The 18,435-nt window shown below is 40.6% G+C and overlaps 1 protein-coding gene across 4 annotated transcripts in view; it reads right to left on the reverse strand.

Moving 5' to 3' along the window:
- jag2b (jagged canonical Notch ligand 2b) overlaps positions 1–17,475 on the reverse strand; it is a 55,481-nt gene extending 38,006 nt beyond the window's left edge. For 2 of the 4 annotated variants that reach the window (XM_074615083.1, XM_074615082.1), the window contains exons 1-2: positions 17,167–17,475; positions 15,095–15,406 (exon numbers count right to left, since the gene is read on the reverse strand). In XM_074615083.1, coding sequence (XP_074471184.1) covers positions 15,095–15,406; positions 17,167–17,238 — 384 coding nt within the window. In that variant the 5' untranslated portion in view covers positions 17,239–17,475. The remainder of the gene's footprint in view (positions 1–15,094; positions 15,407–17,166) is intronic. The other 2 variants (XM_074615085.1, XM_074615084.1) reach the window with 1 other exon arrangement.
- Between the last annotated feature and the right edge of the window lie 960 nt (positions 17,476–18,435).

Below are 18,435 nucleotides of genomic sequence, written 5' to 3' on the forward strand. Positions count from 1 at the left end.
TCTGCCAACAATTCCTCATCAATGGAGGGGTGCGTCTGCATTGTGGATCGGAGGTTTGATTGACCCGAGACCTCAAATGTTGATTGAGCTCTTAGAATTATTCCTCGGAGCTTTGCCTTTCATGCAACAACTAGAAAACTCACAGATGTATACTCCCTATATAAACACTGTAACCTTGAGCTATTTCTGTTCCCATGTCATTGACCTGAATGTCCACCTCCCTGTTCCCGGCTCCTCCACGGAGAGCTCCACTGACATCTCCTGATTTATTGCCTTCTGATGGGACATGAGGTCATCACGATTCATCCCGTGGCCAGTAATCGCCGCATGTAATCTTCATTAATCTGTGATGTCAATCCCAGCTTTTGGTTTTACTCGGGCTGAGTCTACGCTATTCCAGCAAGGGCAATCGAGCTACGCCATTTCTGCTGAATAGGAAGGGCTGTGGGCACAACAGCATTGTGATGCACCTTCCACCTCCACTGATCTTTGGAGTTACTGGTAAAAAAATGTGGATGAATAACAACGGTAACACTCTTAATGGGCAGTAATGGGCAGTAATGGATAATAGCCGTCTCAGTATGAGGAATAATAGAATGAAAGTGATCCCATAAAATTATGTTAATCAAGTCGGAAATGTCCAGTTGCATCTTTTATTCTAATTAGTCGTTAGGACTGGAAGTGAAATAATTTGATATAATTACCTCCTGAATGATACTGAGGGTAATTAAAGCATTAGACACAAAACCGGCTGAATGTCACAAAGTCTAGACACCCTCCGAGAGCACGACCAGAGAGGTTTCCAATGGGAGGGGAGCTTGTTTGGGGGGTTGGGGTGAAAAGTAGAAAGTAGATGTGAGCTAGACTGAACCAGCTTCCCGTCACTTCAGCCTGGAGGGTGGACCCAAATGCAAACCTTTCTTGGTCTAGCTGCTCAATCTGTTCGGAGGCAAATATCAAAGACCTTCAGTGGCAAAATTCTTGCTAATGTGTTGATGATGTTCACTAGAATTGTTAAATGACGTTCCCATGCACATCACATCTGAAAAGCTGAAACCACAGATCCGTCTGGCAGTTTTTGCTTGACTGAATGACAATCAATTAACTTCTTGTCTGGTGACTAATCAGTTGAGCGACTAATTGTTTTAGTTCTACAGTTTGAGTACACAACCGGTTTCCCAAACAAACACCAGGGATAGTCTGCAATTACTGTCTACGCTCAAGTAAACTCCATCCCAATTGTCTTCACCACGTGGCAGAGCATCAAACCTCAATCAAAACACCATGCAAGCACTCATTTTTAAATCTTCAACCAGCATCAATATCGGTTTCTTTGGTGTTTAGTTTGAATGAAACCCTGCAGACAAGAAGAAGCACCACAGACTGCTACCTCAAGAAAATATTCATTTACACTACTACTACTACTACGATGTGTGGTTGAGAAAGCAGGTTACAGTCATATCTCTGCTGGGTGGAGGGCTAGGAGCTCTGCACACACGTCGCTTGCCAGAGTCGTGTGCCAAGAGATGTCGCACTGAAGGCAAGGCATTTGGCTGGCTGGTGTACACCGGCTGTGCACACACACACATGGCCCATTGAGCATGCTGCTACTATGCCAACAGGGTCATTACCCATGCACTACCAATACAACAAACCCCTCCCCTTCCTGGCGCTAATTAACCAGCATGATCCAAGAGTATGCAACACGTCAAACAAACACCAACACATTTGCATAGAAAAGCCAAATGATTTCACATGCAAACAATAGATATGTACGAGTTATTTACTATTAAACAAACAGGGTTACACTCATGTTTTGAATTTAAAATTATACACCAAACTGAGCTGAATTACTTGAATGAAAGAAGGAAAAATGAAATGGACCAAAGGTAGTTTTCCATCCTTTCAAATCAAGGTCAGGTTGCTATCAAAACATGGAGGTATTTAAATCTGGAAATACTGGACTGACAATGATGGCATTCACAATACAATCACACCACAATAACTTTCAGAGTCATGTCATTGCTTCATCATCATGTGTGCCAAGAAACAACTTTTAAATCAGGTTATAGCTCAGTTCTCGTGGCTATTTGTCATTCACTTCCGCAGGTGTTAATTTGCCTTTTAAGAAGTCTAAGAGCTACTAGACATGCTTCAGAAACATTAACAGGCTAATTCCTGATCCAAAACAACAGGGCGCCTGACTGGAGAGCAATACAGCACCGCCTCCAGCCGAGCGCCATTATCATTTCAAACAGGTTCAACAGTACAGTGACAATTTAACTGCCCATGTAATGACATGCTTTAATTACCCCCACAAGGAGCCTCTAGCACCTGCACACCATTCATTTAACAAGAGGCAGGGGACGCAGCAGTGGGCCACGGCAACACGCACCAACGCTGTATTCAAACAATCAATGCAGAGAAAAATACTCACGACTACACATCTGTGCTCCTGATAGTTGAGCCGCACCTGAGCAGCCCGCTTCATGTAATACTTTCAGTCGTTAATTGGAGGCTACAACTGAAGTCTTTTTTCCCCCCATACACCAAAAACAAAGATTCAGTGGGATGTGAGGAGATAGTTTGAGAACAGCGGACATGATTGTAGGTGTATCGTAATTGTTATGGTCACAGCCTACCCTCCCACCTTTTCTGTCGTGCTGTAAGGACATCTTCAGATTTCAAAAACGCATACCGCAACGTGGAATTGTTGTTAATAGAAGACCTGTACAATTAATGCGGTGATGATTTATTGATGCCAACAAGCCTCTTCTTACAGCAGCAGTACTTCTCCATCTACATCTGTAGTATCACCTCACCCCATTGTGCTGCCAGCAGTCGTTCATTCACAAAGGATCAGCAGATCAAGTGTGGGCTATTTTCAAAGTAGTCCGTTTCACTCATGGGGCAAGAAAATCAGCAATAATGTTGTTGTCTCCGAAGAAACTAGTACAACGTTGCCTCCTAAACAGACTCACAGGGCAAAATGAAGCGTTTCAACCACTGCTTTGGTCTGAAAATCATTGATTGTCTTATTGATCGTTTGGACTAGTGGGAGTCTGGTGATATACACTAAAGAAAACTGGAGAACTTAATCTACAATCTGTGAAAATGTTATGCAACACAACTGAATCTTCTGCATTATGGTCATTGGATGAGTTGGGAATAATGAAGGGTCTAGTTACAGTATTGGACAAAACGTATTGTACGAACACTGTAGGAATAGTTATAGCAAAGAGTATAGAAGCAAAGAGATGAAACTCCAGTGTTTTACTTTTGTACAGCACTTTATTAGACTGATGTTGTACTGGTACCCGGTAGTCGCCTTCAGTCCAAAATGGCGGAAGCTTATCTTTGCTGCTGGGTGCTGATGTTGCAATGGAACGAACAATTGACTTTCACTTCTTGGCAATATACGTTCTTTGATTATAGGTACAGTAGCTGTCTGATTTGAAAACACAAGAGCATCATTTTGGCGTCAGATACTGCAGACATAAACATACAGAGGAGCTTCCTCAAGTCAGGTATAGAACGGCAATGATTAATTGATTAGTTGTCAACTATTCAATTAATCTCCAACTATTTTGATAATCGATTAATCGGTTTGAGTCATTTTTTAAGAAAAAAAAATTCTCTGATTCCAGCTTCCTTAATGTGAATATTTCCCGGTTTCTTTACTCCTCTATGACCGTAAACTGAATATCTCTTGAGTTGTGGACAAAACAAGACATTTGATGACGTCATCTTGGGCTTTGGGAAACACTGATCGACATTTTTCACCATTTTCTGACATTTTATAGACCAAACAACTAATCCATTAATCGAGAAAATAATCAACAGATTACTCAATGAAAAGGTGCAGCCCTTATCAAGTCATGTCAAACTTTATTTGTACAGCACATTTAAAAAACAACCGCAGGTGTCCAAAGCGCTGAACCAAACACAAATGAATACAAAGCAAACGGAATAAGAAAAAAAACATAATGTGCAGAAAAAACTACCGCACAAAAGAAGATGAAGTCAAGGTTGTCAAACTCAATCAAACGCCAACCAGAAGAGGTAGACGAGCAGGTTTTATATGAATAGGTGAACTGTTCCAGAGCTTAGAGGCGTCCACCGCAAAGGCTCGGTCGCCACTGTTTTTGTGTCCAATTCTGGGGACATACAGGAACATCTGATTGGTCCACCTCAGTGCTCTAACCGGAGTATGAAGATTCAAGACGTCTGCTATGTAAGCTGACGCCAGCCCTTTTAAAACCTTAAAAACAAGCAGTAAAGCTCAAGTGTCACATGAGATCAGACCCAGGAGAGGCTGCTCTCAGGCCAGCATCTTAAACATGTTTATGAATGTACCCATAAGAATATCTGCACCATCATTACAAAAAGGACTCACGCTTCAAGATACAAGATCTCTACAAACTCCTCCAAATATCAACATTAGATGCAGCTTCAGGTCTCATTATGTTTGAAAGTGGGAACATGTTCCCCTCTTATACTTGGTCATCACATTGTGGGCTTAACTGCTGGTTAGGGTACTATAGTAAAATCATTTATGTACATTATTTATCATAGAAAAATGACAAGAGACCAGAAACCTGCCTCTTGGACAAACCACTTGCCCACCTCGCATCATCTTTACACAAGTTCCTCATTTTAAGTCCCATTTGAAATATTTCCATGACAGCCCATAACCAATTTGAATGTTGGTTTACATATTTAAAATATTCTTTTCACAGTGCAGTGCTTTGCTTAAACTGTGGTTTGCAGTGAGGCACCAACCTGAACAAGAATAATTAAGAGTATTTTCATACACTGTGGCTACAGGATACGTCTTAGCCGTTTTCCTTTTGATTTAGGGCTGTCAAAGTTAACGCGATAATAACGTGTTAACGCAAATTCATTTTAACGCCACTAATTTCTTTAATGCAAAGCTAGAGTGAGCATCATATGAAACTAGAGAACATAAGGAATCCATTGGTACCAACCATGTCATACTAGCTTGTTGCAAAGGAGGTTTAATAACACTCCAAACTTGCGCTAAATTTTGGCGAGGAAAAACTGGCATGGCCATTTTCAAAGGGGTCCCTTGACCTCTGACCTCAAGATATGTGAATGAAAATGGGTTCTATAGGTACCCACGAGTCTCCCCTTTACAGACATGCCCACTTTATGATCATCACATGCAGTTTGTGGCAAGTCATAGTCAAGTCAGCACACTGACACACTGACAGCTGTTGTTGCCTGTAGGGCTGCAGTTTGCTATGTTATGATTTGAGCATATTGTTTTATGCTAAATGCAGTACCTGTGAGGGTTTCTGGATAATATTGTCATTGTTTTGTGTTGTTAATTGATTTCCAATAAGAAATATATGCATACATTTGCATAAAGCAGCATATTTACCCACTCCGTTGTTGATAAGAGTATTAAATACCTGACAAATCTCCCTATAATGTACATTTTGAACAGATAAAAAACTTGTGATTAATCATTGACAATCATGCGATTAAATCGGGATTAAATATTTAATTGATTGACAGCCCTATTTTGAATACATTAGTTAGTAAAGTGCAAACAGAGGAACAGACATGACGGATGCCAACAAATCATGATGGCTCCGATTTAAAATTAGACACTAAACATTAAGCTCCATCATCACAACCTTCCAGCCACCTATCATCATGACAGACTGGTATGCTGAAAGCTAACGAGGTTCTGCAGAGGTTGACTTCTATCTTTAGGGACAAGAGTTGAACCAACTTCTGTATGTAGTTCAAACTAGCTGCTTTGCAAGTGAACTAGGTAAGGAGGACAGTACCAGAGGGAAACTGGTTCATTTTGGCACAAGCAGAAATATGTCCAAAATTAGTAGAAAGTCACTGAAAAACAGCGAACATGATCAACAGAAAGTCATAAAAATAAAGTTAAAATGGATTTAAATTAGAACATTCGTGATGGTTGACATTGAAAAATGCTCCAAGCAAGTCATGAGAAACCTCCTCAATAAACAGCTTTTAATTTCAAACCACATTGATGGAGAAACAAGTTAAAACACCATCGTCTCCCCGAGGCTCCGAGAAGGAAAACAACCTTTTGATTAATGGACCCTAAAAGCAGTTATTTCCCATTCGTACACGCTGTACCTTGTGTGAAGTCACAGACTGAACCAAACAAAGTGTTCTCAGAGGAAATCCCCGCGGCCTCCGTCGTGACACCATAACACAGATCCATTAATATCAAGAATGTACTGTAGTCAGAGTCAGATGGCGATGACAAGAGTTCAGTCGGGTGTCCACGGGGCAGCTGTCCAGATCACACAGTCAAACACTACACTGCATCTTTGTTGATGAGCGAAGCAACAACACAGATGTCTGTCCGGCTTATAAACTCTGACGTCAGGCAACAGCACGTAAGATTTTCTAAAGACACAAAATGTGCAATGTCTGAGGGGGAAAAGGCCTCGGTGGGAAGAGATCAGGGCACGGGGAGTGATAGTGGTTTTCTTCTCACTCCATTGACTACACACATTGGTGAACATGAGAAGTAGTTGATGTAACAGCTCAGAGTGTTAAATTACTTTTAATAATTGATGCTCGCAAGAAAGAGCAGAACATTTTGAATGAGTCCTCTGCTCATACGCAGAAATCTGACGTTGCAAGCTGATTCTCTGACCGTTTACAACGTTTTACACAACATAACTGCCGGTTTGAAATGTGTTAAGTTGAATAAAATGCATTACTTTCAAGCTCTTTTAATCATGAGGATGCTGTGAGAGACACCACGCATGTGTAGAAAGCCCATGTAGGTTTGTTAAGGGGCCCAAATGTCATCAAGAGCAGTAAAATACTACAAATAATTCCAATATGGTGTCATTCAATTTAAAGGTCATTTTAAGAACTTTGACCCATCAGTGAACCTTAACATTGAGATTAACCCTTTTTTATTACACGGCTTTGTTGAATACTCGATTCCGATTGGTCAATTACGGCGTTCTACGCTCTGTTATTTCTTTATAGCACACCGTTGATATGTATAGCAGACCGTTGCTATGGGCGCAGTTCTGATGTCGAACTCTGGCGGACCGTTTTTGTGTCAAATTATTGATTTCTTAAGTAAGTAGCCGTGTAATAAGCGGAATAATGTACAGCTAGCAGGTCACTGTTGTGAAATAAACCCCAACCCTCACCCTGTAAGGGGTATATTTCACAATAATGACCGGCTCGCTGTACATTATTCCTTACAGATCCCTGGTCATGTTGTGTATCTATTTAGCAATATATGCAAAAAAAGACCCCCAAAAAATAAATTTATTCATATTTTTATATCAAAATCCAATCATCTTTTCTTCCTGTAAAACAAAATATGACGTGTGCTTACGTAAGCTACCAATCTGCAACTTTTAGCGGCCCAATCAAATGCGAAGGATTTGATTTAAATCCCTTTTTTAACTGTATACCGCACAAATGTCCCATTTTACTGGGGCATACTCACAGCACAAAGCAAAAAACACTAACTTCAGTTTCACTGGGACTTCAACATTTTAAAAATAAACACGTTTTAATGTTTTAGGCCAACTGCATGATGAAACCAGAAGAAAAACCCGATCATAAACAGAAGTGCACTGTTAGAAACCAACAGACAGAGTTCATGCAGTCTTTGTGACTCAGGTATCAGCTTTTTGATTCAAGCTATCCTTTTACAAGTGGGCAAGCCATTAAAATAATCCAGTTAGTGATAAGTTGCCACACTAAACACATCATAAAGGGACTTCTTTGCTTGTAAGTTAAGCCTGAGGTTAGGGTGAGCATGTCTTGGAGGGACTCTGCAAGCTGCAGATAGACGCCTCTCCTTGATGCCATTACTAGAGAGCTTTTATTACACATGACGTGCTGCATACACAAAAGAGGAACGCTTACTTGCTGCCTGAATAAATGTGTTTTAACCTGCACAGCTGTTTGTCAGCAGAACAGAAAAAAGACATCATTGAATGCACACATGTGTAAATGTTGCTAATTGGTAAACAAGTTTAAAATAAGCTAAAGAAAACAGCTCTCAGAAATCGTTTCACCTCGGGGGAGTTCTGGGTAATAATTGCATAATCAATACAGAGCTGAGCTGAATCACAGGTGAGACCCGTGTTGAGTGGTTTTCCACGCAGCAGCCCTGGGACCGGAGGACGACGGACGGGATGGGGGGAGGGAGCCACAGAAAGGGAAGATAATTGTTTACAAGAGGCCTATGTAGCCGTCTCCTAGCAACAGCTCTGACAAGCTCCGCATCAGGTGTGGCTAACCATGGCAGCCTGTGTTAGCCTTTGGCTCTGTGAGCCTGTGTGTATCTATAAAACTGCAGTCTCAGGCAGAGAGGAGAGACATGTCAAAGTGTTTGAATGAGCTGCTACTAAAGCGTCCGTCCTACGTCTCAGTAATATTAAGCACTACAGTGCATCTGGAAGTGTCCCAGTCTGGATTTTTTTTTACCCTCAGATCTTGTTTTCTCATCAGCATGAACTGCAAGTGTGGAAAACAACCAGGAACAACAATGAAAAGAAATCAAGAGATTTCAAAAATTGAGTAAAATCACAAAGGGCAGGCTGTTCTCACACACCGTTAATAGCTATACCTATGAAAAGTGAAAGCACAGTACTTTGTATATATCCTACAAAATCAATTGGTATGTAATAAAGAGCAACAGACGGTGCGTAGAGGAGGTCAGGGTGGATGCAGGGGTCAAAAAACAAAAGACTTTCGCCCAAGTGACCGTTGTCCGTACCCCGTGAGAAACCAGAAGTCAACGTTGATTTATTTGTCACGTTGTTTTAACCCAAACCACGATCTTTTCTTAAACCCAACTAAGTAATTTTATTGCCTAAACCAAACCGAGTTGTTTCCTGTGAAGACGGAAGTCTATTTTGAAAAGACTGTAATGCATGTAACGAGTGGAAATTCACACGTGTTGCTGGACATTTGCAGGAAAACGCACGAAAAACGAGGAACAACATTTCGTAAGTTATCATACAAACTGCTGTACGAGGATACGTTGCAAAGGCTACATGCGCCTACGAAAACAAGCTTGTTGATGGTCTTTTGTTACCGTTTTAATACCGGTATATTCAGTAGTATAGGAACAGGAATCCCAAACAGAGAAAAACAATATGAACATAGAGCTCTGTATAAACCAAGTATGGTGAAAAATTTGTTTGCCCTACAAAAGAAATTGACATTTTCTACTAGGGGTGAGGGAAAAACTGGCATGGACATTTTCAAAGGGGTCCCTTGACCTCTGACCTCAAGATATGTGAATGACAACTGGATCTTATTAGATAAAACAGTTATCGACAAACTGCATAATTTGCAGTTGAAAAAAGGTAATAAATCGTAAAATATCTTATCGCATACTCAGCATATCGCAAAATGTTTAAAAACAGATTGTATTGTGATTTACGTATGGTGATAATATCGTATCGTGGGGCTCCTGGTGATTTCTACTCCTATTTTCTACAGTATTTTGGATGTTTAATGCAATTTATAATAATTTTTGTATTTGTAAATCTATAGAGAGACAATAAATTAAGACCTCAGAGTACCTCAATTACCTTGACTTACTTCTTGTACAAGTAAGTCAACTACGAGAAAGAAAAAAAAGACATGCAGAACAATGCTTGACAGCAGCACAAAAAAAAAAAAGAGAAGGTATGACAGTATGACAGCAGCGCTGTGTGCATTTGGCGTACACGTGGCCAGAGCAGCGAGCCAAAACCATTTAAATAGTTTGGGTTTGTTCCAAGACAAACAATCTTCAGCAGGTCTGTGCAGATCAACCCGTCGTTTTAAATGTGAATGAGAGTCGTCTACACCTCCCACTCTCTGAGATGATCGGCCCTCGTGAGACTGACAGCACACACGACACGAGGGAGTGCACGAGCAAGACCAAACAAACCAACTCACACTTCATCCCTTGATCACAGATGCTCTCCAGAGGCTGGTGTGTCATTTTTACAGGAATATACAGGTTTAAATTGTCACAACAACAACAACATTGTAATTCAAAATCTTCACCTGCTCCAAGCTTCTTGATGAGATTGGAGGCTGTTGCAGGTCAGCTACACGCATCTATTTACTAACCGAGGGAGGTCTGATACATATCCAAGTTCAGAGCAGATACAGTTACAGGCAGGCTCACATCAAACGGACGTCCGGCTAATGTAGCTGGGGGGGCGGGGAGGGAGGGAGAGAAATTCCACCGGCAATTTCATTAGCGATCAAATGGAAGTAAGACGTGTCCCTTTAGCCTCTCTCTCCTGAAGTGCTCACACAGCACGGGCCAACTAAATGGAAACTCAATCAGACAGGCCATAGAGGTAGAGTATAAGCCACGTACTACAGCACCGACACTGAAAAATAACTTATATCTGAACTACTGTTTCATAAAACAGTAGTTCTAACATCTTGTGTGCATCAACTACGGAGCTGGAGCCAGGAGGTGATTAGCCTAGCTTAGCATAAAAGCTGGAAACAACACTAGAGCTCATTAACATATTACATATTGTTTTTGTTTGATCCGTACTCAAACAGGAATAGGAAAACGACAATTAGTGGCCTCAGTAGGAGCGTAACTATTTCTTGGCGCAGTAACTGCCGGCAGTGTTGTTGTTGTTGTCAAAGTGACGTTGCTAGGCAACCAGGGGAACTGTTGTCAAGAAACACTTACTCCACTTCACACCTTCTGAAACCACAAGTTGTTAACCACAAATGCAAAAAACTATTGACATTCCCATCAGCCTCTGCTGTACTTTCTGTGTACAGATGTACAAACGTTAGCATGATAAACTAAGATGGTGAACATGCTGCACATCAGCACCATCATGCTCATGTTACCATTTAGCTAAAAGTGCGGATGGATAGATGCATAGATGCATAAAGTAGAAGAACTTTCAATTTTTTCCGTTATTTTTATGGATGCAACAATAGCGATAGCGATACGGACTCAAATAGCTGGATCGGGTATTGGTGACAATGGGGCCGATCTATTCAATTCAATTCTATATGTATATACATTATATACTGGAATTCCTGTTTCTATTTTGACCAATTTGTTGCTGCATTAAATATGTTTACACTTGAATTGTAATTCCTGTTCATTCTGAAGATGTTTTACCAAGTTGCTGGTGCATAATTTATTATTTTAATAATAAATAATTCAGTAAATGTACTTTATTTGTTACATTTTGTTTTACAAAGTTAGGAAAGCAATGTTTAAGTCAAGCCTGATGTTGCCTTACACATAACAGAATGATCCTAGTCACTTCCAAACAGTGAGGCATACAGCTTATTGATTAAACACTAGTATTGGATCGGCCAATACCCAAAGACCAAGTGCAGCTATCGGGACTGAAAAAATCTGATTGTTGCATCCCTAGTTATTTTTTTTACACATTACACATACTGTAGGCCCAAGCTACCCATTATACACATACATGCACCAACAGGACCTATAGAGAGATGTCAGAGCGAGGGGGCTGCTCGTGGACAGGCGCCATGAGCAGTTTGGGGTTTGGTGCCTTGCTCAAGGGCAACTCGGCAGTGCCAAGTAGACCTAGGAGGCAAACTCCGGTACCCATGCCAAGTCCGCACAAGTGTGTGTCCCGTACTGCTAGCACGGCTGTAGACTCTTTAGTTTATTTTACTTTAGAGAAAGCCAGACTAGCTGTTTCTCCTCGTTTCCCGTCTTTCTGCTAAGCTAGGCTAACCACATCCTGGCTCCAGCTTGGGAGTGGTATTCAACTTCTCATGTCACTCTCAGAAAGAAACGCAAATGAGCTTCATATCCCAAAATGAACTATTCCTTAAAACATAAGCACTGTTATTAAGTAGATGGACAAAAGCATGAGGAAAAATGAAAAAAAACAAAACACGTTTTTAGTCATCCAGAAGTCGGTTTCTTTCATCAGTCAACCCTAAATACTCAATTAGGTACATTCTTTAAACTCCATAAAAGTGCAAAGTCGCATTATAAAATCAACAAAAAGACTAAAAAGCCCATCAGAAGAGAAAGCAGAAGCAGTGAGCATTTACAGTAAATCCAAAGCTGTGGGGAAACACTGAGCGTAGGCTGGTCTCAGAGGTGGCAGCAGCATCAATAGAGATCTTACTGGCAAGACAAGCCAGAGAGAGAGCTGGAGAATCACTGGAGGACTTCCAAAGAATGGATAAGCATCACGCAACCGGAGTAAAAATCAGCCATTAGCGACTGCATCACATCGGTGTGATGATGAGAAGCTATGATGTCTCTGTGTCTTCACAGAAGAAGAAGCCTTTCCCAGAAATGTGGGATGATTAACACCGTTACAGCCCGACTGCACGACACTCCACTGGAAGATGAAAAGTGCTCTTTGAGAATATGAGAAGTGCCTATTCAGACAATTAAAAGGCATCAAAAGGGTATTATCACAACTCAAGACTTCAAGGTCCATTTGAAAATGTGCAGGAAAGATATTCAACCCATGCAGCTTTATTTATGACATTTAAGGAGCTACAAAAGATGTAATATTTCCGAGATTGTCTCAGATGCTGTGTTCAGGATGACAGATGAGTCCAGCTCTCACTGGGCCTTAAATTGGGCATTTGGCCAGATGACACAGCCAATAGCACACTGCATCTTTGTTTCTTCAGTGAAGAAAGCGACAACGCCACAGCAAGTGACCCCACAGGCTTGTTGTGACATCTGGCACTGGAATAGTGCACCGTTATCAGCCCGGGCCACTTAACAGAAAGACAACACACCAGAATAGCCCTCTTCACCTCGGCCTCGAGGTGTCAGTCAATGAGTCCAATAAGAGACTACCGCTGGTTCATAGTCGATGAATGTTAGATGGGGTGGGGGGGGCGTTTTATATACACCTTGGTTAGCCCAGGTGTTAAATGTTGCCACGAACCCACCTGACGGTGTCTCCCTCAGTAAATATATGGCTTCTTCTACTGTGTGAAATCACACCTTTGAGGCGTAAAAACGTTAGCAAAGGCAGCTGTTACTTCTCTAAAGGCCAAGGTCTCTGCTAGAAACAGCTGCAACTGCCTTCAACACAAGAAATTGCAAGAAATATGCCAAGCTTTCAGAAGAACAGTTCTCATTATTTTTGACCTACCTATTATGGAAATCGAGTTTAATCAGCTTTTCTTCAAAATAGGGCTGCATGCAACTAATGATGGATTTATTTTTTTGGGGTTATTTGGCTTTTTTTTGTCTGACCTATTATCAAATACCCAGAGATATACCGTTTACTATCACAGGAGACAAAATTAACCAGAAAACACTCACTTTTTTGCCATTTGTGATTAAACAAATGTAATCTAGGGCTGCACGAAGAATTATTTCGTTATCAGTTCTGTTCACTATCATTCTGCGGATTGTTTTCTCAATTAATTGATGAATCATTTGGTCTAAAAAAATTAGGGCTGTCATCAACCAAAGAAATTCTTAGTTAAGTTAACTAACAACATCAATTAGCGGATTTAATCGACAGATCTGTAAAACCACAAACAATCACACGAAAGCACCACTTTAGATCTGGTGTTAACGAGAGATGTGCTCATAAGTTTCTTAGAAATAAGTCATTCAGCATGAAAAAAAAGCATAAAAAGCGACTAATCGACTAAAGAAAGACTACGACCAAAATTACTTATTAGTCTACTAATAGACTAAGAGGGAGCAGCCCTAATAAAATGTCTTGTTTTGTCCAACCAACAGTCCAAAACCCCCCAAACCAAACTGCTAATACTAACAAGCTGGAACTAGAAAATGATGGCCATTTCTGCGTCGAAAATTACTTTAATTCAATTATCAAAATATTTGCAGATGACTTTGTTCTATCCATCACCTAATCATCAGACTAATCATCTCTACTTCCATATACAAAACACATATAGTCTGGTCTACAGTCTAGCTCCTCTGACCACCACTACATTACAAATCTGAAAGCCAAAGCCAAAGATGATGTCCTCCAGTGTCTTGTTTTGTCCACAACTCAAAGATATTCAGTTTACTGTCATAGAGGAGTAAAGAAACCAGAAAATATTCACATTTAAGAAGCTTGAATCAGAGAATTTTGACTTTTTTCTCCTTAAAAAATGACTCAAACTGATCAATTGACTTTCAAAATAGTTGGCAATTGACTAATCGATTAATCGTTGAAGCTCTGGTGTTCAGTGCTGCAGGACTAGTGCTCGGCAGCACACCTTATTGGTGAGCCTAATCCATCAGCTATCAATCATCTGCAGTCAGATGAGCTTAATTGCCCTGGAGGGGCCAGCAAGGGGCCACCTGGCACCCACAGCAGGAGACGAAGCTGTAGGGTGCAGCGGGAGGCGAAGAGGTGTCAAAACCAACCAGCAGTTATACTCACCGAACGAGCGCCGGAGGCATCGAACGCATCTTGTCACTCATTCATCATTCTAATAGGAGAATTTATTGGAGCATCCATCCAACACATACAACCAGGCTGCACCTTCAAATACAGTACATGCCATTCCCATACATCACAACAGACTCCTATGACAAATGTGGCAGTTTAATATTGCCTCGAGTAAAAGTCATCTATCTCGTGGACGTTGAGTCAAATTGTTTCCATCCTACATCAATTAAACCAACTTTGCCTGGTATTTACTACAATCATTCAACAAAACTGGCAGTAGTAAGCAATTTGGACCAATCCCAAAAAATCCTAATAAACTACTTGATGGATTTCATTATGATGAAACTTCCCTGAACACCCTCATGAATCAGCAAAATGTCATGTTCTGAAGGAAAACAGCTTTGCCACGACCGTTTCTCCCAACGACAAGTAACAGAGTTCCCCCCCGCCCCCCTCCAGGATCTACACATCAAAGCATTGTATCCAGATCAGTGCTATGCTGTGATGGACTGGATGTATGCAGAATGGGAGAATGGCTCCAAAACCATTCATACATGGGTTTTATGATGCGTTCCCCCAGGCCATGTGTACACATACATCAACGGATGGACATTAAAGTGCTCAATTTTTCAACAGGGTTTGGTTTGTGTGTGTGTGAGAGAGAAGAATGCCAAGAAACTCACCGGCCAGGCGAAATTGAAGGGGATCCAAATCTTGCCAGCGTCGTCGATTTTGTTCTTTGCTCCCTTAAAAGAAAACATATTCCCACCAAGGACTTGCGTAGAGTTAGCTCCAAACGTGCACTGGCTTTTGGTGGTGACCTCCGTCTGGTACTCCTTCAGGCACATCTTGAAGTAAGTGTCGCACTCGTCTCTGGTGCAGCGCCGGTCCTGGGAGCTCCTGGAGCCGTCGCAGCACTCTCCGTCCGCCAACTCGCCGTTTACATTCTCCACGGAGATCAGCTGCAGCTCGAAATAGCCGGTTGACTGGGACACCTAGAAACAACCATGTTAAAAAAAAAAAAATTAAATATAGGCCTCTATAAATATATATATATATATATACATATATTTATATTTGCAGGGCTACACAACATGGGGGGATTGCATGCTCTAAAATTGGTGTGTAATTAGTAATTGGTGCGTAAAAATGGAACCAAGTGGCCAAACAGGTCCCATTATAATAAAAGCTTGCAGTGCACATTGGGTGGCTATTCCCAAATAATGTGTTGCATCATCGACAGGGACACCTAGAAACAACATGTTAAAAAAAGACCTAATTTAAATATAGGCATATATATATATATATATATATATATATATATATATATATATATATTTGCAGGGCTACACAACATGGGGGGGATTGCATGCTCAAAAATGGGTGCGTAATTAGTAATTTGGTGAGTAAAAAAGGAACCAAGTGGCCAAACAGGTCCCATTATAATAAAAGCTTGCAGTGCACATTGGGTGGCTATTCCCAAATAATGTGTTGCATCATCGACAGGGACACCTAGAAACAACATGTAAAAAAAAAAAGACCCAATCTAAATATAGGCCTATATATATTTGCAGGGCTACACAACATGGGTGGATTGCATGCTCCAAAATTTGGTGAGTAACTAGTAATTTGTGCGTACAAATGGACCGAAGTGGCCAAACAGGTCCCATTATAAAAGCTTGAAACACCTAGAAACAACATGTTAAAAAAAATACCTAATTTAAATATATATATATTTGCAGGGCTACACCACATGGGGAATTGCGTGCACAAAAATTGGTGCGTAAATTAGTAATTTGTGCGTAAAAATGGACCGAGTGGCCAAACAGGTGCCATTATAATAAAAGCTTGCAGTGCACATTGGGTGGCTATTCCCAAATAATATGTTGCATCATTGACTGGGACACCTAGAAACAACATGTTAAAAATGTGTTTTTAATAAAAGGCCTATATATATATATATATATATTTGCAGGGCTACACAACATGGGGGGATTGCATGCTCAAAGATTTGGTGCGTAATTAGTAATTTGTGCGTAAAAATGGACCCAAATGGCCAAACAGGTCCCATTATAATAAAAGCGTGCAGTGCATATTGGGTGGATATTCCCAAATAATGTGTTGCACCATGAATGGAGCGGTTGACTGGGACACCTAGAAACAGCATGTTAAAAAAAATATATATATATATATAGGCCTATATATATATGTATTTGCAGGGCTACACAACATGGGGGATTGCATGCTCCAAGAATTGGTGCGTAATTAGTAATTTGGTGCGTAAAAATGGACCCAAGTGGCAAAACAGGTCCCATTATAATAAAAGCTTGCGGTGCACATTGGGTGGATATTCCCAAATAATGTGTTGCACCATGAATGGAGCACGTGAACAGCATGCTTGGCTTTTTTTTTTTAAGACAAATTAACCTCTGCAGCAGCAGCCAATTGATGCACTTACAACTTCTAGTTCAGGCCTATTTCTCTTTTTCCAAAAAAAATGCTCTCTGAATTTTGAAAATGGAGAGTAAGCCTTGAATCCATTCCTTCAATCTTGTCATGGTAACATGATCACATGCTCACACACAAACTGACTGGCTACGTAATTCAATTATCGATTAAATGTGATGCGAATATGCAACGCCTGGAGAGCAAATCCTGCTCCATCTGCCCACGCCCACCAACTTTTCACATTTTATTTTATTTTACGCAGAGCAAAATAAGAATATTTAAGGATAAATAAAAATGAAATTCTTACCTCGGTCCATAACGTCAACAGCAGCAGGCACACTATTGGGAAGCAATTCCTAATCCTGGTGCGATTCCACATGCCTCCGATGAATTAGAGTGATATACATAGAGTGCTAGACGCGAGCCGGCGACTAGTTCCTCCTCTCCTGACATGCACAAAAAAAAAAATATTCACATGCGTGTTTTTTTGTGTCCGTCCGGATTTCACCACCGAGGCATTACGTGTGTGTGTGTGAGTGTAATGTGTGTGTTGCAGCGCAGTGATGATGATGATGATGGTCCATGTACAGGAGTGTCCCTCCGTCAAATCTCTCCACACAGCAACTGAGATGTTCCTGTAGCACCACACAGCCTGAGGAGAGGATGTCTGCGCTGATTGGCAGCTCTGCAAACCACTTACAAATTGGCCTGCGGGCAGTCTGCGAGCCAACCGGATTAAGGGGCGGACAATACTATAATAACCCCCACCAACCAACCCTCCTCCTCCTCCTCTTCCTCCTCCTCCTCCTCCTTCTCCTCCCAAAACTTGAATATATGCTGGGTTTGTATCAGACATTACAGCATGTGAACAAAGCAAGGGGTCGACTTTAATTAAAGATATGATGATGAGCAGGACTATTATTTCAAATTAATTTACATTTGTATACATGCACAGATGTAAACATTTGCACACATTTGGAGATCAGCTGCAACTACAGTGCTTTCATGAAAATATGCTTTATGTTCACTGTGAATCTGAATATATTATAATATAATAATAATAATCTTTATTTGTATAGCACCTTTCTAAACATAGTTTCAAAGTGCTTGCACAGATACAATGAAATACAAAAAAACAATAAAAGAAAAAAACATAAAAAGCCAAATAATGAGAAAACTATAACCAGTGGTATCAAAAACAATAAGTTACTACACATAAGCCAAAAGAGGACAATATAAGGTGTGGGAAAAGGTGCACCAAGCTGTTGCCTTAAGGCGTTAAAAAAAGCCTTTTTATAAAGATGGGTTTTTAAAAGAGATTTAAAATTGGTAGTAGAGCTAGCTAACCTGAGGTCCTGATATTAGGTTGATGCAGCAGCAAATAGAAACTTCATAATTGTAATTTCATTTGAATAAGAACATTGGGACATTGACAAAAAAAGCACAAAACGTAAAATGTTTTGCACTAAAAATGCTTTTTTTGTCACATTTTTTGCATATCAAGGTGCATGTAATGGGTTATGTATGAATAATTGTGATGTGTTTTGTTTTTTGTCTGATGGGTCTTACCTGTCTG

This window comes from Sebastes fasciatus, chromosome 18 (assembly GCF_043250625.1).
Source record: "Sebastes fasciatus isolate fSebFas1 chromosome 18, fSebFas1.pri, whole genome shotgun sequence".
Classification (NCBI taxonomy): domain Eukaryota; kingdom Metazoa; phylum Chordata; class Actinopteri; order Perciformes; family Sebastidae; genus Sebastes; species Sebastes fasciatus.